Genomic DNA, 18,489 nt, shown 5'->3' with positions numbered 1-18,489 from the left:
TCTTTCTAAGTTAAATATGAAAGAATCATTCATATATTCTGAATATAAGTCCTTTGTCAGTTGTCCTCTTCTACAACGTGGTTGTATTTGCTCTACTTTTACCATGTCTTTTTGTGAATAAAAGTTCCTAATTTTAATAAATCAAACTTATCAGTCTTTCCCCTTATAATTAGTGCTATTTATTAAAGAAATCACAAGGCCTATGTTGCTTTCTATATGTTTTCTTATTTTGCTTTTCAAATGTAGATTTTAACCACCTGGAAATTATGTTTAGTATAAGGTATGAGGTAGAGATGTACCTTCATTTTTTCCCATATAAGCACTTAACGCTCTCAATATCATTTTTAAAAGTTTGTCCTTTTATCACTAATCTACAATATTACCTCTGTCATATATTAAGGATATATATATATCTATATATAGATATATATATATGTATTTGGATCTGATTGAGGGACGTTATTCTGTTTAATTGGTCAGTTTGTTTATTCCTGCACCAGTAACACATTGCTTTAATTATAACAGCTTTATAAGTCTTAATATCTGGTCGGGCAACTCTTCCAACCATATTTTTCTTCAGGAGCTTCTTTGATATTCTTGGCTCTTTGCATTTTCACATAAATTTTAGAATCAACTTGTCAAGTTATACACATATTTCACTATTGGAGTTGTTATTTGGATTTCAATTTATCTATAAATCAATTTGGGTAGAACTGATGCCTTTACTAAGTCTTTCAGTTATGGACATGATATATCAGTAAATTTAGTCAGGTTGTCTGAAATGTCTCAATAAAATTCCATAATTTTTCTATAGAGGGCTTGCTTTTTTGTTTAATTGTTATATACCATATTATTTAATGCTATTGTAAATGGTATATTTTTTCCTTATTTCACAAAATGGAATGGTTATATACATTTGATTGTACCCCAAAATCTTGTTACACTGAATACATTTTTAAGTGGAAAAACTTTCACTCACTTTTCCAAAATAATTTATCACTTGTGAAAACTCAATTGTCTCCTTGTGCAATGCAAGGATCACCTGGAAAGATCCGGTGGTGTGATGACTACTGGTTAAGAGCAGGAGCTTTGGATTGAGACGTGTCTTGGTAAAGTCCCAGAATAATTACCAGCAACTATGAGTATGAGCAGGTGGCTAAACTTACAACATCACGTCTTCTTTTTCTGTAAATACACAAATTAAAATACTTTCTACCTATTAGGATTGTTTCAAGAACTAAGTGAGGCAATGCACATAAACAGCATATAACTTGGCATATAGAAATGTTGACTAAATATTGACCAATATTAATCATAATGATTCTTGCTTTCCTTGTATTAATTCTTTACATTAAACTTAACTGTTAACCAACAGGTTTACTTTGCCTCATAAATAGTTATTTAATTTTTTACCCTTTCCTTTCTCCTGTAGTTTTTATAATTTTTCTCAAAAACACCATGTCAGTCTCTCTATATCTCATCTTACTGTAACTCTTGCTTTAAATATTCTTTTACAACTTCCTTTTAAAATCTTACCAGCTACTCCACATATTCAGACAGGAAAACAGAATCCTTTGCCCTTGAGTGTCTCGTTTCCCTCACAATAACATTTATTCCTTCTGAAAAGTTATTTTATTCCCAACTCAAAATAATAGTTAATGTATTATACTATGGTTATGCAAGATATTACCATTGGGGGAAACAAGATTAAGAGTACATAGGAACTTCCCATACTTTTTTGGCAACTTCTTGTGAATCTGTAATTATTTAAAAATAAGACTTTTTTATTAAATAATCAAAAAAAGATATTTCTGTAAGTTCTGTTTCCCCTTTGTTCATTCTCTTGAACCTGAGATAAACTCATCCCAAATATAAAAACTGTACATTTTTAGGATTCCCAGAATCCCAACCCACTTAATTGAATTAAAGAAATATCATCATCATTGGTGATTTTCTGCCATCTTCCTAATCTGACCCCCTGAAAAATACATACATACATGCATACATACATATATACAAGAATTGAGTGAGAGTCAATAACTATAAGACAGTGCAGTTTTGTTTTCTCATTCTACATCAGCTACATAAACAAACCACACTAAATATTAAGTATCAAGCTAATCTCTGGTCATTCATTTAATTTACTCACAAATTTCGCATTTTTGGTTTTCCGTGACATTTTAAAAACTAATTGTTTATTATGAAAGTAATATACCTATACTCACTAATACCAGTCATCATACATAAATAAACAGAAAACTAAAATTCAAAATTTGAAAAAGTCAAATCATATATGCAGCATTAAATTCAAAAAATAAAGGAAATAATCTGGAATATAGAAAAAAACACAAAACTTTTAAATCCATTAAGTCTTGATGAAATTTAAAAAGACATCACATCCATGAAAAAGAATGTGTTGCTTTGAAAATGAAATAATTAGACTTACAAAAAATAAAAAGATGATTTTTAAAAACGGAAATGGCAGACTATAAAGAAGAGTGCACACAAATGAAATATGATTTAGTGAGCTGAAAGGAGTTATTCTTGGGACACAATATGTACACACATACATAAGACTATATGGTACATGAAAAAAGTTAGAAGTCATAGATAATAGATCTAGAAATCCTAATATCTACATAATAGGAGAACCAGAGAGAGAGAACAAATACAATGGAGAAGAGGAAATAATCAGATATATAAGAGAGAGGCTGTCTAATCTGTCCAACTTTGGCAGGGTTCATTGGAAAAGACAATAATGCTGGGAAAAATAGAAGGGAGCACGAAAAGAGGAAGACCAAATATGAGATGGATTGGATTCATAACAGAAGCCATAGGCTGAATGTACAGGAGCTGAGCAGGGCTGTTGAGGACAGGACATTGTGGATATTTCTCAGTCATAGAGTCTCCAGAAGTTGGAGCCAACTCAATGGAATGTAACACACATAAGAGAGAGAATGTTTACAGAGATTAAAAAATAATATTAATGACAGTTAATGCTTATATAGTGCTTACAATATACAGACACTGTTCTAAGCATTATATATAATTAAAATATATAGTGATATATACACACACATATATGCACATATATCCATATAGACACATATGTAGTGTAATTCCCTACAATAAACCTATTACATAAGTATTATTATCCCAGCTTTACAGATGAGAAAACTGAAGGAGAAAGTGTTAAATAACTTAGTCAACCTCACACAACTGGTTAGTGAGCAAATAGGAAATAAAACCCAAATCATCTTGCTTTAGAGTAGAGACGCTTAAGCACTAAACCCTCAGGTCTTCCAACTAAAAGAATCTCTCATTAATGTGCTAAACAACATTAATTTAAAAAGACCCACTCTAAGATATATGTTGGTAAACTATCTGAATTTAAATGAAACAAAAAAATTGTAAAAGCTTTAAATGAAGATGGGACAGAAAGGTTTACCTCGAACAAAATAGACTTCTAATTGACAACACTGGGTGTAAGAAGATAATGAAACAACAGTGTCAAAGTTCTGAAGAATATATGAAATATGTGGAAAAAGTTTACCTAATGTTAATTATGGTTATTTGCAATGGTGAGGTTTGGGGTGATTCTTTTTTTTTTTTTTAGCTTCTTTGTACCATTTTGTTTTAAATTCTTATAATGAACGTATTTTTTTGTTGAAAAACAATAAAATTATTGTTATAAAAATAAATATATTCACTAAATTTTTTAGACTAAAAAATTCAGACTAAATTTTTTTGATATGAAAATTAAATTATGAATGTACTAGAAAAATACAGTATAATGTTTTCTCATTGGAGGGGATATGAATAAGGAAGATCATCCAAAGAAATATTTTTTTTAAAGAAGCCATAAAGGAAAAGACTAACAATTTCATTGCATAAAAAATGTTAAATTCTAATAGGACATAAGTTAAAAAATATGTAACAGACTAAAATGAAACATTTGTTACATATATAGCAAACAAGTACTTAATATCTATAATACAAAGGCTTCCTATAAATCAACAGGTAAGTATTTAAAAAAAAAAAAAGGAAAAAAGCACAAAATAAACAAAAAAATACAAATAGGCAATTCACAGAAAAAGAAATACTAATAGCCAATACCCACTCAGCCCTCTTTGTATTCAGAAAAAACAAACAAACACATATTAAGCAAATAAATAGTATACCATTTTTCACCCAACAAAATTTAAAAGATAAGTAGTAGGTAACGTCGTTTCCAGTATTAGGAAATAAGTAGTCTTTTCCATCACTGAAGACAAAGTAAATGGTACATTTTGGAAGTGTAATTTCACAATATCTGTCAAAATTAAAAACGGTTTGTGTTTCTAGACATCTATTTTATGAGAATACTTACTTAGGAACCAAAACAAGTAGTGTCGCATTGTTTATAAAGTGACATATGAGTGCTATTTACTTGAATAGGACTTCCTTAGATGATAAATGCCAGAGCCCAGAATGTCTGGATATTTCACTCTTAATTGTTACCTACACAGGAGAGTCTAAAGGTGATGTTTGACTCTTCCTTTCCCAGAGATTGAGTCATTCTCCACAATGAACAGTCCTTGAAAAAACAGCTGATAGCCTACTGATGGCCTTCATCTAGAGCCTGACCCCAGAAGCTTCCATGGCAGCTGCCAAGATTTCTGGAATCAACACTAGAGCAAGAATTTTCCATCTGCTTTCACAATTTTGAGTGAATATAATGTAATATAATATCATATGATATTTTCCTGTATATTCTGGCAATATTGTTATTTTCAGGCATGCAAATGCAGTAGATTGGTCATTTCTTGTTTTTATTCTTAATAAAACTGACATTAATTCAATTTACCAATCAATGCCAATCAAGGAGTTGGGACTGAAGCCAACAAACTACAAAATGGTAGTAATGAGTAAGCAGGATATTGTATTGCTTCTTTGAGCCAAACAATGGATCCTCATATTATTTCTACCTTCTCTAAAGGAAGAAACAGAATCCAAAAAGAAGTATAAAATAGTGTTTGGATTCCCATGATCCTGCCTAGTTTATTTACAATTCCCATCTTCCCCCTTCCTGCCTGTCCAGATGGCTTACTTTTTTGTTTCCCAAACTGAGTCACGCTAACTGCCTTTAAAATGCTAAAAACTTCAACATCCTTCCTCTTCAGTTACTTACCAACAGAAGTCATAAACTCTTACCTTTGCCGAATTATGCTGGGGTTAGCAGTCACTAGATGACTTTTGGATCCAACATCTTTAGTGTATTCACTTGACAAGGGAGGAAGATTGCATCTAGAGAAACAAGAACAAACGTTTTAGAATGATTTACCTACTTTTAAATCAAGTCAGTTATCATGACAAATGGGAATTTTACTAAATCTAGCTCAAATCACAAATTACTGTTTCCATTACTCTCCCTTTTAATAGATATTAGATGACTATCAGCATCTTCAAAACAAGCAAATGTAACAGATATAGACGCAGAGATATAGAGGGAACAAAACTGATGGTTGCTAGATGGGAGGTGGATGGAGGTAGGGCAAAAGGTGAAAGGATTAGAAAGTGCAAATTAGTAGTCACAATGTAGTCATGGGGCTATGAATTACAGTATGGGGAATATAATCAATAATGTTGTAAAGATTATGTAGGGTGCCAGATGGGCACTAGACTTATCAGGGGATCACTTCATAGACTGTGTAGGTGCCTGACCAATGCACTATACACCTGAAGCTGAAGTAGAATAATATTGAATGTCAACTATAGTTAAATACACACACACACACACTCATTCTCTCTCTCACACACACACACACACACACACACACACACACACACACACACGGTCTGACAATTAAGTTCACGAACTTGTTGCAATGCTGTTGCCAACCTTTTTTGATATCAGAGGGATTATTCATTACAAATTTGTACCAACTGGACAAACAGTTAACCAAGTTTACTACTTGGAAGTGCTGAAAAGGCTGAGTGAAAAAGTTAGGCGACCTGAACTTTTCGCCAATTCATGGCTCTTGCATCACGACAATGCACCAGCTCACACGGCACTGTCTGTGAGGGAATTTTCAGCCAGTAAACAAATCACTGTATTGGAACGCCCTCCCTACTCACCTGATCTGGCCCCCAATGACTTCTTTCTTTACCACAAGATAAAGGAAATATTGAAAGTAAGACATTTTGATGACATTCAGGACATTAAGAGGAATACAACTACAGCTCTAATGGCCATTCCAGAAAGAGTTCCAAAATTGCTTTGAAAGGTGGACTAGGCACTGGCGTCAGTGCATAGCTTCCATGGGGAGTACTTTGAATATGACTGTAGTGATATTCAGCAATGAGGTATGTAGCACTTTTTCTAGGATGAGTTCGCAAACTTAATTGTCAGACCACATGTATATGTAGTATGTGAAGCACAACATAAGGAAGACTGTCGATGGTATTGTAACAGATATAGATGTCAGAGGGGTAGTAGATTGGCATCACTTTGGGTGGGATGTAAATGACTAACTATTACATTGCTTTGTACACCTGAAACTAGTTTTTTTTTAAGTCAAAAAAAAAAAAAAAAAAGATGTGAGTCACCAAGTAGTTAAGTGACATGAATTGTTTTCTATAAATTGATTGTCTTCTATAGGAAAAAAAAGAAAAAACGCTGTCATAAAAACTAGTCCTGTTTTAGAAGAAAGTGTCAGCTAGAAAGGTAAGTTGAAAGGAAAGAGACACGACTAGAATGAATTTAATCCATTCAAAATATTTTCCAGGTGGTAAGACAGGGAATATTATACTTGAAATTTGAGCTTAGGAGGGTGTGGTACACTCAAGGACACAAGACCTACAGTGTTCTGTGCATACTCATAAACCTGAAGAGACAGGGGGGAATTGTATTTGTTTGTGTTTTTCTTTCTTTTCCCAAATTCTAAATGGTAATAGTACTTTCAGTGCAAACTCTGCCACCTAAATCAATATATGTTCTTCTTTTGGGTGCATGACCTATGTATGGGTTGACTACTGGTGAAGTCATAATGATATATCCTGTAAAAAACTGCAATGCTTCTCCACCATCCTGGTTCAGCCAAGGGAAAGAGTATAGGTGATGTTTTCTTGGTGATGGAAATAGGTCTCTCTCTCTCTCTCTCTCTCTCTCTCTCTCACACACACACACACACACACACACACATACCACCACCACCACCACCACTACCGCCGCCACCACCACGACCACCACCACCCCCCCGCCCCGGATGCTTTCCTTGGCCACAGAGTCTTATGAAAGTGTACAATGGAAAATATGGCAACTGCAAATCTAAACCCTATGGCTTTCTGCCAGTGGGACATTAGACAAGTTAATTTATCTTCCTGGCCTCAGCTTCCCCACTACACAAAATGAGAATAGTGACTTTTCCTCTCTTAATTAGGTTGTTGTAAAGATTAAAGGAAGAAATGTATAAACAATCCTTACCTTGATGTCTCACACACCGTAAAAACTCAAAAATATCACATATCAGATATAGCATATAAATATAATAAATATGCATCTATTATTTATGACAACCCCAAACGAGTCTACATTTTCCATTAGGTTTTTTTTTCTTTCTTTCTTTCTTTTTTTCTTTTTATTACTGAGTCCTGGGTCTTAACTTCTCCTCTCCACCCATATGTCTAACTTGACTCCTACCACATCAGGGCATCTTTAACTTTTTATTACTTCAACAAACTAAAGCATCGATTACTTGTAGGTAAAGAGATCTTACAAACATTAACATCTCTGCTAGTTCCCCAACGAATAAATTTTCCCCAGGACATGCAATTGTGTGGGTACCAACTCTGCTCATCTGCTCAAGTTCCCTGATGCCTTGTATTTACCCTGTAACTCCTACCACATCAAGGACATCCTAGGCAGAAACCTGTCTCAGTTGATTTGGAATCTTCCTTTCATGTGTTCTTTGGTAATAAGATACTGGCTGTTCTAGAAGCTACCCACAGATTAGTCAGCTACCTAGTGACTTTTGCTGCGTGTCCACTAAGAACACAGTGGGCACTGTGGGGAGCCCAGAAGCTAAGTGGCAGAGCCTACTCTGGAGCCGTCTCCAGTCTAGTGGTTACACCACATCCCATGTGGTTTCTGAGGACCCTTGTGAAGGAGTGAGCTTATGAATTAACAACAAGGTTTATCTGGCAGTGGTCTCATGATTTGACTGTTGTTTGCAAGGTTAAAGATGACTTCCAGGATAAAACAGGATAAAATTTGGACATTTGTCTCTCAAAAAAGCTTTGATCTTGATGATCCTTTGTAACATTTGAGAAGCAACCAGTTTATATTAATACTGTAAACTCTGAATATTGCTAGGGACTGCTGTCAACCTGCTCTGTCACTATTAAGTGAAACAAGCTGTCTTTCATGAGTAAATAGTTTGTTTTCCTGTGTGTTCCTTGTAGGTAGTTCCAGGGTTCAGATGTCTAGGTTCCTTCCTACCACCTACCACAGAGTGAAAGCTCAAGAGAAACTAACGGGTATTGATTGCCAAATCCAACAGCAGAGGGAAATGCTTAAAACAATAAAGATAATATTTTACAAATGCATTCCTGGAAAATAATGAAATTATATTTTGGTGTGAATATTTGCTTTAAGTTCTTCTAGGTAAACTTTCTTTTTAAGTACAAATGTCTGTGACACTTCCCTGTAGCTCTTTTCTTAGAAAAAGTACACTACAATTTTAGCTCCTCAACTCCTAAATTGACAATTACATAGATTTATATAAAAGGCACATTCAATAGAGTCAAATTATTCCTAATAAGGCATAATTGTGTAAAAGTATTTCAAACTGCGTTATTGATTATTGGCACAATTAACACATATTAATGGCTAAAGCATCTTAGTAACTATGCTCATGATCCTAAAAGATGTGATCACAGAACTGATGAGAAATGAATTGTGCAGGTCCACAGTGAATTTTTTCAGTAAATACTGTAAATGTATTTTCTCTTCCGTACAATTTTCTTAATAACATTTTCTTTGACTTGGGGAGTGGAAGTGGGTGGGGAATAGGCTTAATGGAGAAGAATCTTTAAATAGAAAAAAAAGTCACAAAATTACTTTTCAAATTTTATGTATACATAAGTTTGTAAACCATGATTTGAACATAATTCAAAGGCAACAAAATTACATTGCCCTCACTTATGTCCCTGAATCAACCAATTCCTCTCCAAGATGCAATCATTCTTATCTCTGTTTTATAGACCTTCCAGATAAATTTTATTCAATATTATATTTAAAGTGTTGTTTTTGGTTATAGAACTAATGTTTACTTTGAAAATGGAAATTTGACTTTTAGTATTAAAAGATGTATTTGAAAATGTATAAACAAAGAAAATTATGGCATTGTTTTACCCCAGGCCTGGAAGACATTTTGAACTATAATCTGGTATGTCACTGTGTACTGGTAAGGCCATTTTTGGATCTCCTCCTTCACTATACCTGTCCATGCACCCTATAGTTTAGAACCAAACATACCATGTATTTTCTAATCATATGTACTCACTAAATGTTTAATCTTGAATATAAGCGAGCTTCTATCTCAATTTTGTAAGGGTGCCCAAAAAAATGTGTATTAAGCAGCCATTTATAAATAGATCCATAAATGGTCAAATAAAATAATTTAAAAACAATTTATCAACATTTAATTACTTCTACATTGTAAACCATAAATAGGGTTGTTTTTTTTAAACAAAATTCAAATGTGTTATGACAATAGCACTCTTTTTGAAATTAAATCAAAGGCACATGCACACATAGCTCTAGTTGTGATGCTACCTTCTTTGAAAATTCTTTTCAATCCTTGCTGCCCTCATCCTTCTATGAACATCATGCTTAATATAATGCTGGGCACTCTAATCACAAGAGCTCATTAATTCTGACCTTGAATATATCAACTCCAGATTGCATACAATGCAAACTTAGTCTTATTTATGATCAATATGGTCCCACTAGATAGATTAACCCCTATAATACTTAGTCCTCATCTTCCACATGTTACGTTTAAAATATCCATCTTTCTAAATGTAGAGACACACACAAACGCACTCAGGAAGAACACATTCATTGTACTGCCTCCGTCTACATCGCATTAAGACCTCTTGAAGTCACTTAACTTCCCTGAATCTGTGAGAATAATATTATCCATTCCTTCTTCCTTACATAGTTTTTGGAAAGAGCAAATAAATCTATAATAGAGAACAATTTGAAATTTTAAACTAGATTACATGAACTGTGTTATAATCATACAGCATTCATATAATCACAGACAGGATCAGGGTTTCTACAGCAGAAAGGCTTGAGGAATTGTCCACTCCCACCTCCTCACATAGATTATAAAGTTGAGCTCCAGCAAAAGCAAAATGACTCACTGCAGATCACAGAGCTAGTTTGTGGCAAAGACCTGTCCTCCTATATCTCTGTTTTCTTTGCTGGCTTCTTAGACTCTATTTAATTCCAACACATTGAACGTATTGAAATGAGTGCCTGAATTTGGCACTGGGTCTCTGCTTGTCTTTTCTATCTATGCTCTTTAGGTGATTGTATCCACTCCTATAGCTCAAATATGTCTCCAGCCCCACCTCACACCACCCCCATGGGTCGACACTGTGGCAACAACGCTTGGTGTCTTTCCTACATTGAAGTCTTGTTCCTGCACCCAGAGCCCAGACACCCGCTTTTCCTCAGAAAGTCCTGCCTCCCTCCACTTTCTGTCTCTGAATTAGCCCCATCATAGCAGTAGCACACCTGCAGGTTCTAAGCCCATGACAGAATTGTTCAATATACCATTTCAAGACCCAGCTAACGCTCAATACAGTGAAGGTGCTCAATACACAGAGTTATGTTGATTTGAATGAAGAGAACTATATTTTTATCTTCTCCATTTTTTTACTGTTTGTATATACTGCCAGAAAAATAATAATAATTGCAGAAGAGAGGAAAAAGCAGCCTTACACTAGAAAAACTAAGGCATGGCATATTATTGGAGGAAAGATGGATCTAGAAAGACCTCCTCATCCTGCTGCAGGCTTTCAATAAGCCCAAGTCTCATTCTCTGAGAGGGAACCAGGCCCTCCCCCATGTACATGGCTTCCCCTTGAAATAGTCTTTACTCTCCCCTATTCCACTTAGCTCAGAGCTCAGAGGTGGTTCAGTGTTTCTTGGCTACCTTTTGCCATTTAGACCATTACCTATGATCCTTAAAAATGAACACAGAAAACAAATTCCCCTCTCTCCTTTGCTCAGCTTTCCATCTTCTGTGCTGCTTTTTGGCCCTGGAGACTTCTGTCATCTGGTTGATAGTCATTCCCACTTCGGTGAGACTTTAGAGCCCAACTGAAAGACTGTCTCTACAGTCCAGCCTCAAATTCCCTTCATTACCTCAGTAACAAATGTCTTCTTTTCTACAACATGTCTGAGCATCTCCTGAGAAGCTAAGCTCTAAAATCATATACTCCAGCAGGCCATTCTTTGACTTTAGCTCTTATTATTCCACTTCTCCCTCATCCTTTCCACCCACTCCCTCCAGGCTCTGACTATCATTTGGCTCCATTAGGCTCCCTTCCGGTCTCCTTCATGCCTTTCAGGCCCATTTCCTGTCCAGCTTAGACTTCAAAGTCTCTAACTTCACACGCTCCCTAACCAGGACCTTCCATATTGTCACTTCCATCCTTCTTCCCTTTCACCCAGACAATCTGAAACCTGGTCAATCCAATCACTTGCTGTCCTCATTTCTGGTTAAAATCACCAAATAGTACAAATTGGTGCCACTACAGCTTGATGGTCTCTACCCTTGACTAGAGAGAGTCTTAGCAGTTCCTTTACATGCCACTGCAGAAGCCTCTTGTTTTCACTGGAAGTGACGCACACATCATCACTCTGCTCAGTCCTCTTTCCAAGCTTCTTCCTTGCTCAAAATTTATTCCCCTCCTCCCTTCCAGTTTTCCTAGTCAGGCACAGATCAAATCTCTCTTCCAATCCCACTTGCTACTCACAAATGTTTTTGTAAAAAATAAATAAAAGGGCGTGGAATGAAATGAATAAACTAAAATGTTTATTCATAGACAGTCAGTCTTCAGAACAATTTTTAAAGTTTTAATCACCCAAATATGTAACCTAAGGTAAAATCTGTGTGCTTCCACTCGTGAGGTCTGCCCACAACCTCTGAGCCTTTCTCGGCTTTGTACTTTCTTGGGGTACGTTCCCTTGCCCCCCTGGCCCTCTCCCGACCCCACTTGTGTATGAACTTCACGGGAAGCTAAAAAGCAGCTACAATGGATTAATTACAAGTGACTAGTTTTGAAAGGCCCCAGGGCTGTGAGAGGGGTGGGTAAAAGGAGAAAAGGCCGATGCCACGTTGTGAGTGCTGTCTCTTACCGCATGACAAAATTTGCTTCATCTATTTGACGGCCACAGCCACTCTTCTTCAGAATCCCACCATTTCCCACCACCGCACATTTCTTCAAGGGCAGCTGGAATGGGGTTGCCTAGCAACAGAAAACAAGGCGGGTTTTCACTGCAGAGAACACACAACTGCTCACAAAATCATTGTTTACAGCAGACCCTTTGGAAGAATTTGAAGACTGGGCAGAGCAAAGAGAGCATGTAGAAAGAGAGATGAAAGCGGTCTATAAGGAAAAAAACTAGATTGTTCCTTTGAAATTAAAGAAAAAACTTTTTAACTCCCTGAAGTATATTTAAATATAACATTTCTTTTTTTTTTTTTTAAAGTGTGAAACTGGCCATGCACATAGTAGAGGGTGTCTGCTAAGAAAAATAGACAAATCCAAGCTACACATAGAATTATTTTTAAAGGCATTAAGCTGGGAACAAACGCAAAGGAATCCTATCCTGTTCCCCTATTTGAACGGAATTTCATTCATTCATACAATCAGCCATTCACTCAACAAATGTTGCTGAGGGTTTTCTATGCTAATTGTTAGGGAGAGATAAAAGGATACAGAAGTCACGGGCCTCAGCATTCACAATGTGGGACATGAGGAGGGTGCGAACATATATACTTATGTAACCAACTCTAATGTAATGCTAAAATTGCTGTAGAACAGGTATGTTCCAAATGCTGTGGAGAATCCTGCAGAAGAGCAACAAGGCATTTCTGCCAAGCTGACTCAAGGAAAGCTTTCTCACTCGAGCTGAATCTTAAAGGACAAGCAGGATATTGCCAGGCATAGAAAGCAGCATCAACAAAGGCACAAAAGTATGCTAAGAGCAAATGCTGTGTTTATGAGCAACTGAACACTCTGAGTGGGTCTGTCTAGAACTTAGGAGGCACTGAGGGGCAAGTGACTTGTGCTGAACCAGACAGCATGTGACTTTCTTTCTGCAAACATTGAGCTGAACTGCAAAAAAAAAAAAAATGTTCACTGTACCTCAGTGTTCCCTGAAGTGCTATTTATAGTACAGGGAATATCAAAACCCAGCAATGGCCCCTGAAAGCGAAATGCGTCATTCGGCCTCTTTTAGCTGGATCAGCAAGAACCACCAGGTACAGAATTTCCTGCCTGCTGAAACAATGCACAACGGTTGGAGTTCTTTGGGCAAAGACCTTACTACATATAACTGGTACATAAAATAACTATACGATATTAAGTAGGCCATCCTGGATGAATCTGAAGTAAATGATATGGATTATCCCAAAAGAATAAATAGAATAAATACATGAATGTATACTATGAGGGTCTTACACAGGCATAAAATAATCAAACCAGAGAAAAAGTTACAGGAATCGTTTTGGTCATTAGTAACTGAGGTAGGCACTTACTGTGGCATAAGAAGAAAATTTCACTTCCTTGATTTCTAGTAAGTAAAAGGAACAACCAGAGCTACGGAAATATAGTTGATAAAGATATAGTACCTAAATGTGAAATCTAAGCATTTACCAACAGAGTTAAGAATTCCCTGCATGACCACAACAGAGACCAGTCCAGTGAAGTCCAGAGCAGGACATACAGAGGAGGGACGGGCAGAGGCCAGCACTCTAACACATCCAGGGTGATCCAGAATGATATGGGGCATTTTTCTCAGTCACTCCTGAGAGGAGGGTTTGAAATCAACACTAGACACACATTAGTTAGATCCATAATTTGTTCGATGTCAATTTAGGTATTTATGCTCAAATTAGCTGTTCATTTATTGCACATGCATTTATTAAGTGCCTACTATGTTCCAAGCATTGTCCTAGGTGACTGGGAGTTAAGTAATAATCCCTGTTCCCACAGCACTTACATTCCAGTAGGGAAATAGATGATAAATTGAGATAAATGAGTATGTGTCAGGTGGTGTCATGGGTGGTAGAGAGAAAGAAATCATTGTCATTAGAGGATCAGGAAATGCTTCTGAGGAGGAATTGCAATTTAAATAGGGTGGTGAGGGAAAAACTCAAAGGGGACATGTAAGCAAAAACTGAAGGAATGAGGTAGTGAGCCTTACAGATCTTGGTGAGAACTACTGATGCAGACCCTGAGGAGGGAACATTCCTGGCATTTGAAAGGAGGAGCAAAGATCCCATTGTGTCTGGAGATGAATAAGCAATAGGGAGAGAAGCAAGAGGGGAGACCAGAGAAATAACTGGCGGCGGGGAGAGGTTGGGGAACAAATTCTGTAGGGCCTTGTGGGGTATGGTAAAGGCTTTGAGTTTTATTCTAAGCTGAGAACCAAGTCAGTGAATGGTGAGCAAAGAAAGGAGTGACAACGTGTCATACTTGAGAACGATCACTCTGCTGCTGTGTGAATAAGCTGCATGATGTAATGGCCAGGAAGAAACACACCAGTTAGGAGTTTCCTGTGACAAGACTAGAGACTTTGGTGGTTTGGACTAGGGTGATAGCAGTGAGGGTGGTCAGAAGTAAGCAGATTCTGGAGATATTTTGGAAGAAGAACTGACCAGATTTGCTGATGCAATAGAAATAGAGTAAGAGGAAATGAGAGAAATCAAGAAGCATGCCAAGGTTTTTGGCTTGCACAATGGTAAAGATGGACTTTCTACTTATTGGGATATGGAAGATTACAAGGGGAGTAGGTTTCAGTGTAATGGATCTTGAGATTATAATGCTAAGCGAAATAAGTCAGACAGAAAAAAGTTGAGAACCATATGATTTCACTGATATGTAGGATATAAAACTGAAAGCAACAAAGAAGGAACAAGACAAAGAAAGAAACCCAAACTCATAGACACAGACAATAGTTTAGTGGTTACCAGAGAGTAAGAGGGGAGAAGGGAGTGGTAGATGAGGGTAAATGGAGTCAAATATATGGTGATGGAAGGAGAACTGACTCTGGTTGGTGAGCACACTATGTGATACATAGATGATGTAATACAGAATTGTACACTTGAAACCTATGTAATTTTACTAACCACTGTCACCCCAATAAATTTTAATTAAAAAAAAAAAAACGAAGAGGAGTAGGTTTCAGGGGAATGGTTTGTCAACTGTTAGATGCCCATTAGACATTTAAGCAGCAATGTCTCAAGTAGGCAATTGAATATATGAGGATACCCTTAGGGAACTGATCTTTCCTGGAGACAGAAAGTTAGGAGTGATCTTCATACAGTAGGTATTTAAAGTTAGGAGACTAGCTGGTGAATGAATGTAGACAGAAAAGAGAAGAGATCTAAGGCCTAAATTCTGGGGCACTCCTCAGGAGTCTGAGGAGAAATCACTAAAGGAAACTAAGAAAGAGTAGCCAATGGAATGGGAGAAAACACAGCGAAGTGTGGTGTCCTGGAAGCAAGTAAAAAAATGTGTCTGAAGAAGGAAGTGAAAAAATATTATATTAAATGCTATTAATAGATTAAGAAAACAGCTGCAAATTGCCAGCGGATTTACCGTAGCAACACTGAGGTCACTGGTAACCTTAACAGGAACAAATTTGCTTCCACAGTGAAGACAGAAGACTGATCTCATTCAGTGAGTTATACATGTATATTTGCATATCTATTTGAACATACTGTAGTTTATATAAAAAGTGTGGGCTGACTCATCTTCAACTAATATTTAATTTGCTTTGTAAAAGCCAACTTAAAACCCCAGCATTGTTGTTAGAGAGGTTCTTGAACCAGACTGACTGGCATCCCAGGTTTCCAGGTAAAGATCTGGGCCCAGAATAAGCAGATCTGGAAAGTGGCAGCAACAGAAGCAACATAAACCTGGGTAAAAACACTGCCTCCTAACTTCCAGGTTGTGGGATTCTGGGGCAGGCTGTCAGGCCCCCTTGGCGTTCCATTTCCTGTCTTTAAAGGACGGATAAAATTGCATAGGATTTTACGAGATTATATGAGATGATATATGTAAGGCATCTAGCCGAGCCACTGGTATGTCATCCATTCATCTTCCTGCCCCTCTTTCATCCCTTTCCTCCTTCCAGCTGAGTTTACTGACTTATGCAAGCCATGAAATACCTAGATTCCATGGGTTTGGGAGCAACATGGTAAAATAGTGACTTATCTAACTCTATCTTAAACAATTGGAATAATTTTATTATTATAACATTTAACTATTATATCCATGTACTACAAAAAAGTTTTTAAAGCCCTCCAACAAAAGCCCAATGAGGGGGAAAAAGCCATATCTGACTTTTTTCCTAGAAATATTTGCTTGTTACTTCTTCATTTGGTCAACTGCTAGCCCTCACACAAGCAATTTCATTTCAATAAATATTTCTTGAGAGCCTGAGTGCACTCTTCTGGGCATTGGTAATATATCAGTGAACAATAAGAGCTCACTAAAGATTTACAGAGAGGAAAAATGTAATTAGGAAAACACTGTGGGATTCTTTTTAATCAATTGAGATAATATCATTATTCCACTTTAGAACACAGAATATCTCAACTTGGCAATGGTCAATGTTTACCAGAATAATGTATGACCAAGGTGTTCTCATTTTGATGTGATACTACATAGAAAGAACTTTTGATCATCCATTTCCACATGAATATTACGATTGTAGCAAGGAGTATTTTTAATAAGACACTGCATCCTTTCTTTTCAAATGTATCTTTACGCATCCATGCAAGTAAATATCTCTTGGCGCTGAGAATATAGTAAACTATAACACTCCTCCTGTTAACCTGAAAAAACACGACTCTAAATAAAATGATGAATTAGGCAGATTGACTATAGCTATGGGCTCAAAATATTGCTTGATCACAAATTCATTTTATGGATCTTTGTCCAAATGTTTTTATTTATCACTGTGCCCATCTGCTAATGGCCATCTACTTAATGACCATATTATATTAACCATCTAGATTCAGATACTGGTTTGCCAGGAACCTTAAACTTTCAGTGCTTCACTGGAAGTCAAGCACAGCAATAACTATCCCATCCATCTCCCAGTACAATTATAAGAATTAAAATAAGATGAGGTACTGATCATCATCAAGAAACTCTAAAGTCCCATATCAATGTAAATTAGCACATTATTATACACTATGAAATTAAATTTTATAGGGAAAAATTATTACTATACTGCGAGACCACTGTGTCATTTATCTTTGTGTGAGATACTTTTAATTTTGAAAATTTATATAGATTTTGAACAAAATATTTTTCATCATTGGCCCCTTGAGGGTATATCTACTACTTCTGTCAATTAATGAGTTTTTAAATGTATATTTTTGTATGAATCATTACAGGTATCATATCTTTTTGCTCAACTTTCTGTATCTAAACAAAGCATAGGTCAGATGACCAACAATTTGCTCAATAAATTATTTAATCAGCACTTTTATGTTGAACATCTACTTTTAGCAATGCCTAACGTAAAGTGGCATTTCCTTAATGTCATAATGGATCTATAATTTAATTTCCAAACTTAAAGAACAAACATGTACCCCATCACTACCTAAAATATGAGTCGATTCATAAAGCCATTCAGAATCTTGCTTTTGAGATACCCTTTATCCTTATCATCACCCATAGCCTGTGTTTCCTGTGCCTCTTCTTAAATAATTCTAATGCCTAACTTCCCTTTTCATTCAACAACTATTTGTGGAGCACCTATAATGGACCGGGAGCTGATATGGATAAGAGAAATGTGCTGAAGAACAAAACAGACATGTACCCCACTTGTGGAGCTCACATTCTAACAGGAAAAATAGAATTTAACAAACATGACAGGAAAAGACAGAGTGCTTTAGGGTTAGGGAATATCTCTCTGAGATCAGAAGTTTTTAGGTGTTTAAGAAAAGTAGTTGAGATTTCTTTTCTGTTAGATAATCTTAAGAAGGTTAGAAGAAAAGACGAACAAAAATTAGGGTCTTTGATGTTTTATGGCTTAAATGAGGGTAAAAAGACATGTTACAGGCTAGAAGACCTTTTTGTGTGGAAACAAACTACTAATGCTAACTGCAAAAGTATTCCTGGTTGACAATGTGACTTCTGGAAGAATATTATTAAAATCTGAAGAATTTAAACCCCTTTTTTTGTGCC

At 36.2% G+C, this 18,489-nt stretch overlaps 1 protein-coding gene across 1 annotated transcript in view; it reads right to left on the bottom strand.

Annotated features, from left to right (window-relative positions):
- ST8SIA1 (ST8 alpha-N-acetyl-neuraminide alpha-2,8-sialyltransferase 1) overlaps positions 1–18,489 on the bottom strand; it is a 133,072-nt gene that overhangs the window by 49,002 nt on the left and 65,581 nt on the right. The window contains exons 3-4 of the mRNA XM_019738024.2: positions 12,416–12,525; positions 5,194–5,286 (exon numbers count right to left, since the gene is read on the bottom strand). Of these exons, the coding sequence (XP_019593583.1) occupies positions 5,194–5,286; positions 12,416–12,525 (203 nt within the window). The remainder of the gene's footprint in view (positions 1–5,193; positions 5,287–12,415; positions 12,526–18,489) is intronic.

The sequence above is a fragment of the Rhinolophus sinicus genome, linkage group LG02, assembly GCF_036562045.2.
Source record: "Rhinolophus sinicus isolate RSC01 linkage group LG02, ASM3656204v1, whole genome shotgun sequence".
Taxonomy (NCBI): Eukaryota; Metazoa; Chordata; class Mammalia; order Chiroptera; family Rhinolophidae; genus Rhinolophus; species Rhinolophus sinicus.
Note: the sequence above shows the minus strand (reverse complement) of the source record. Positions and strands in the feature narration are given on the sequence as shown.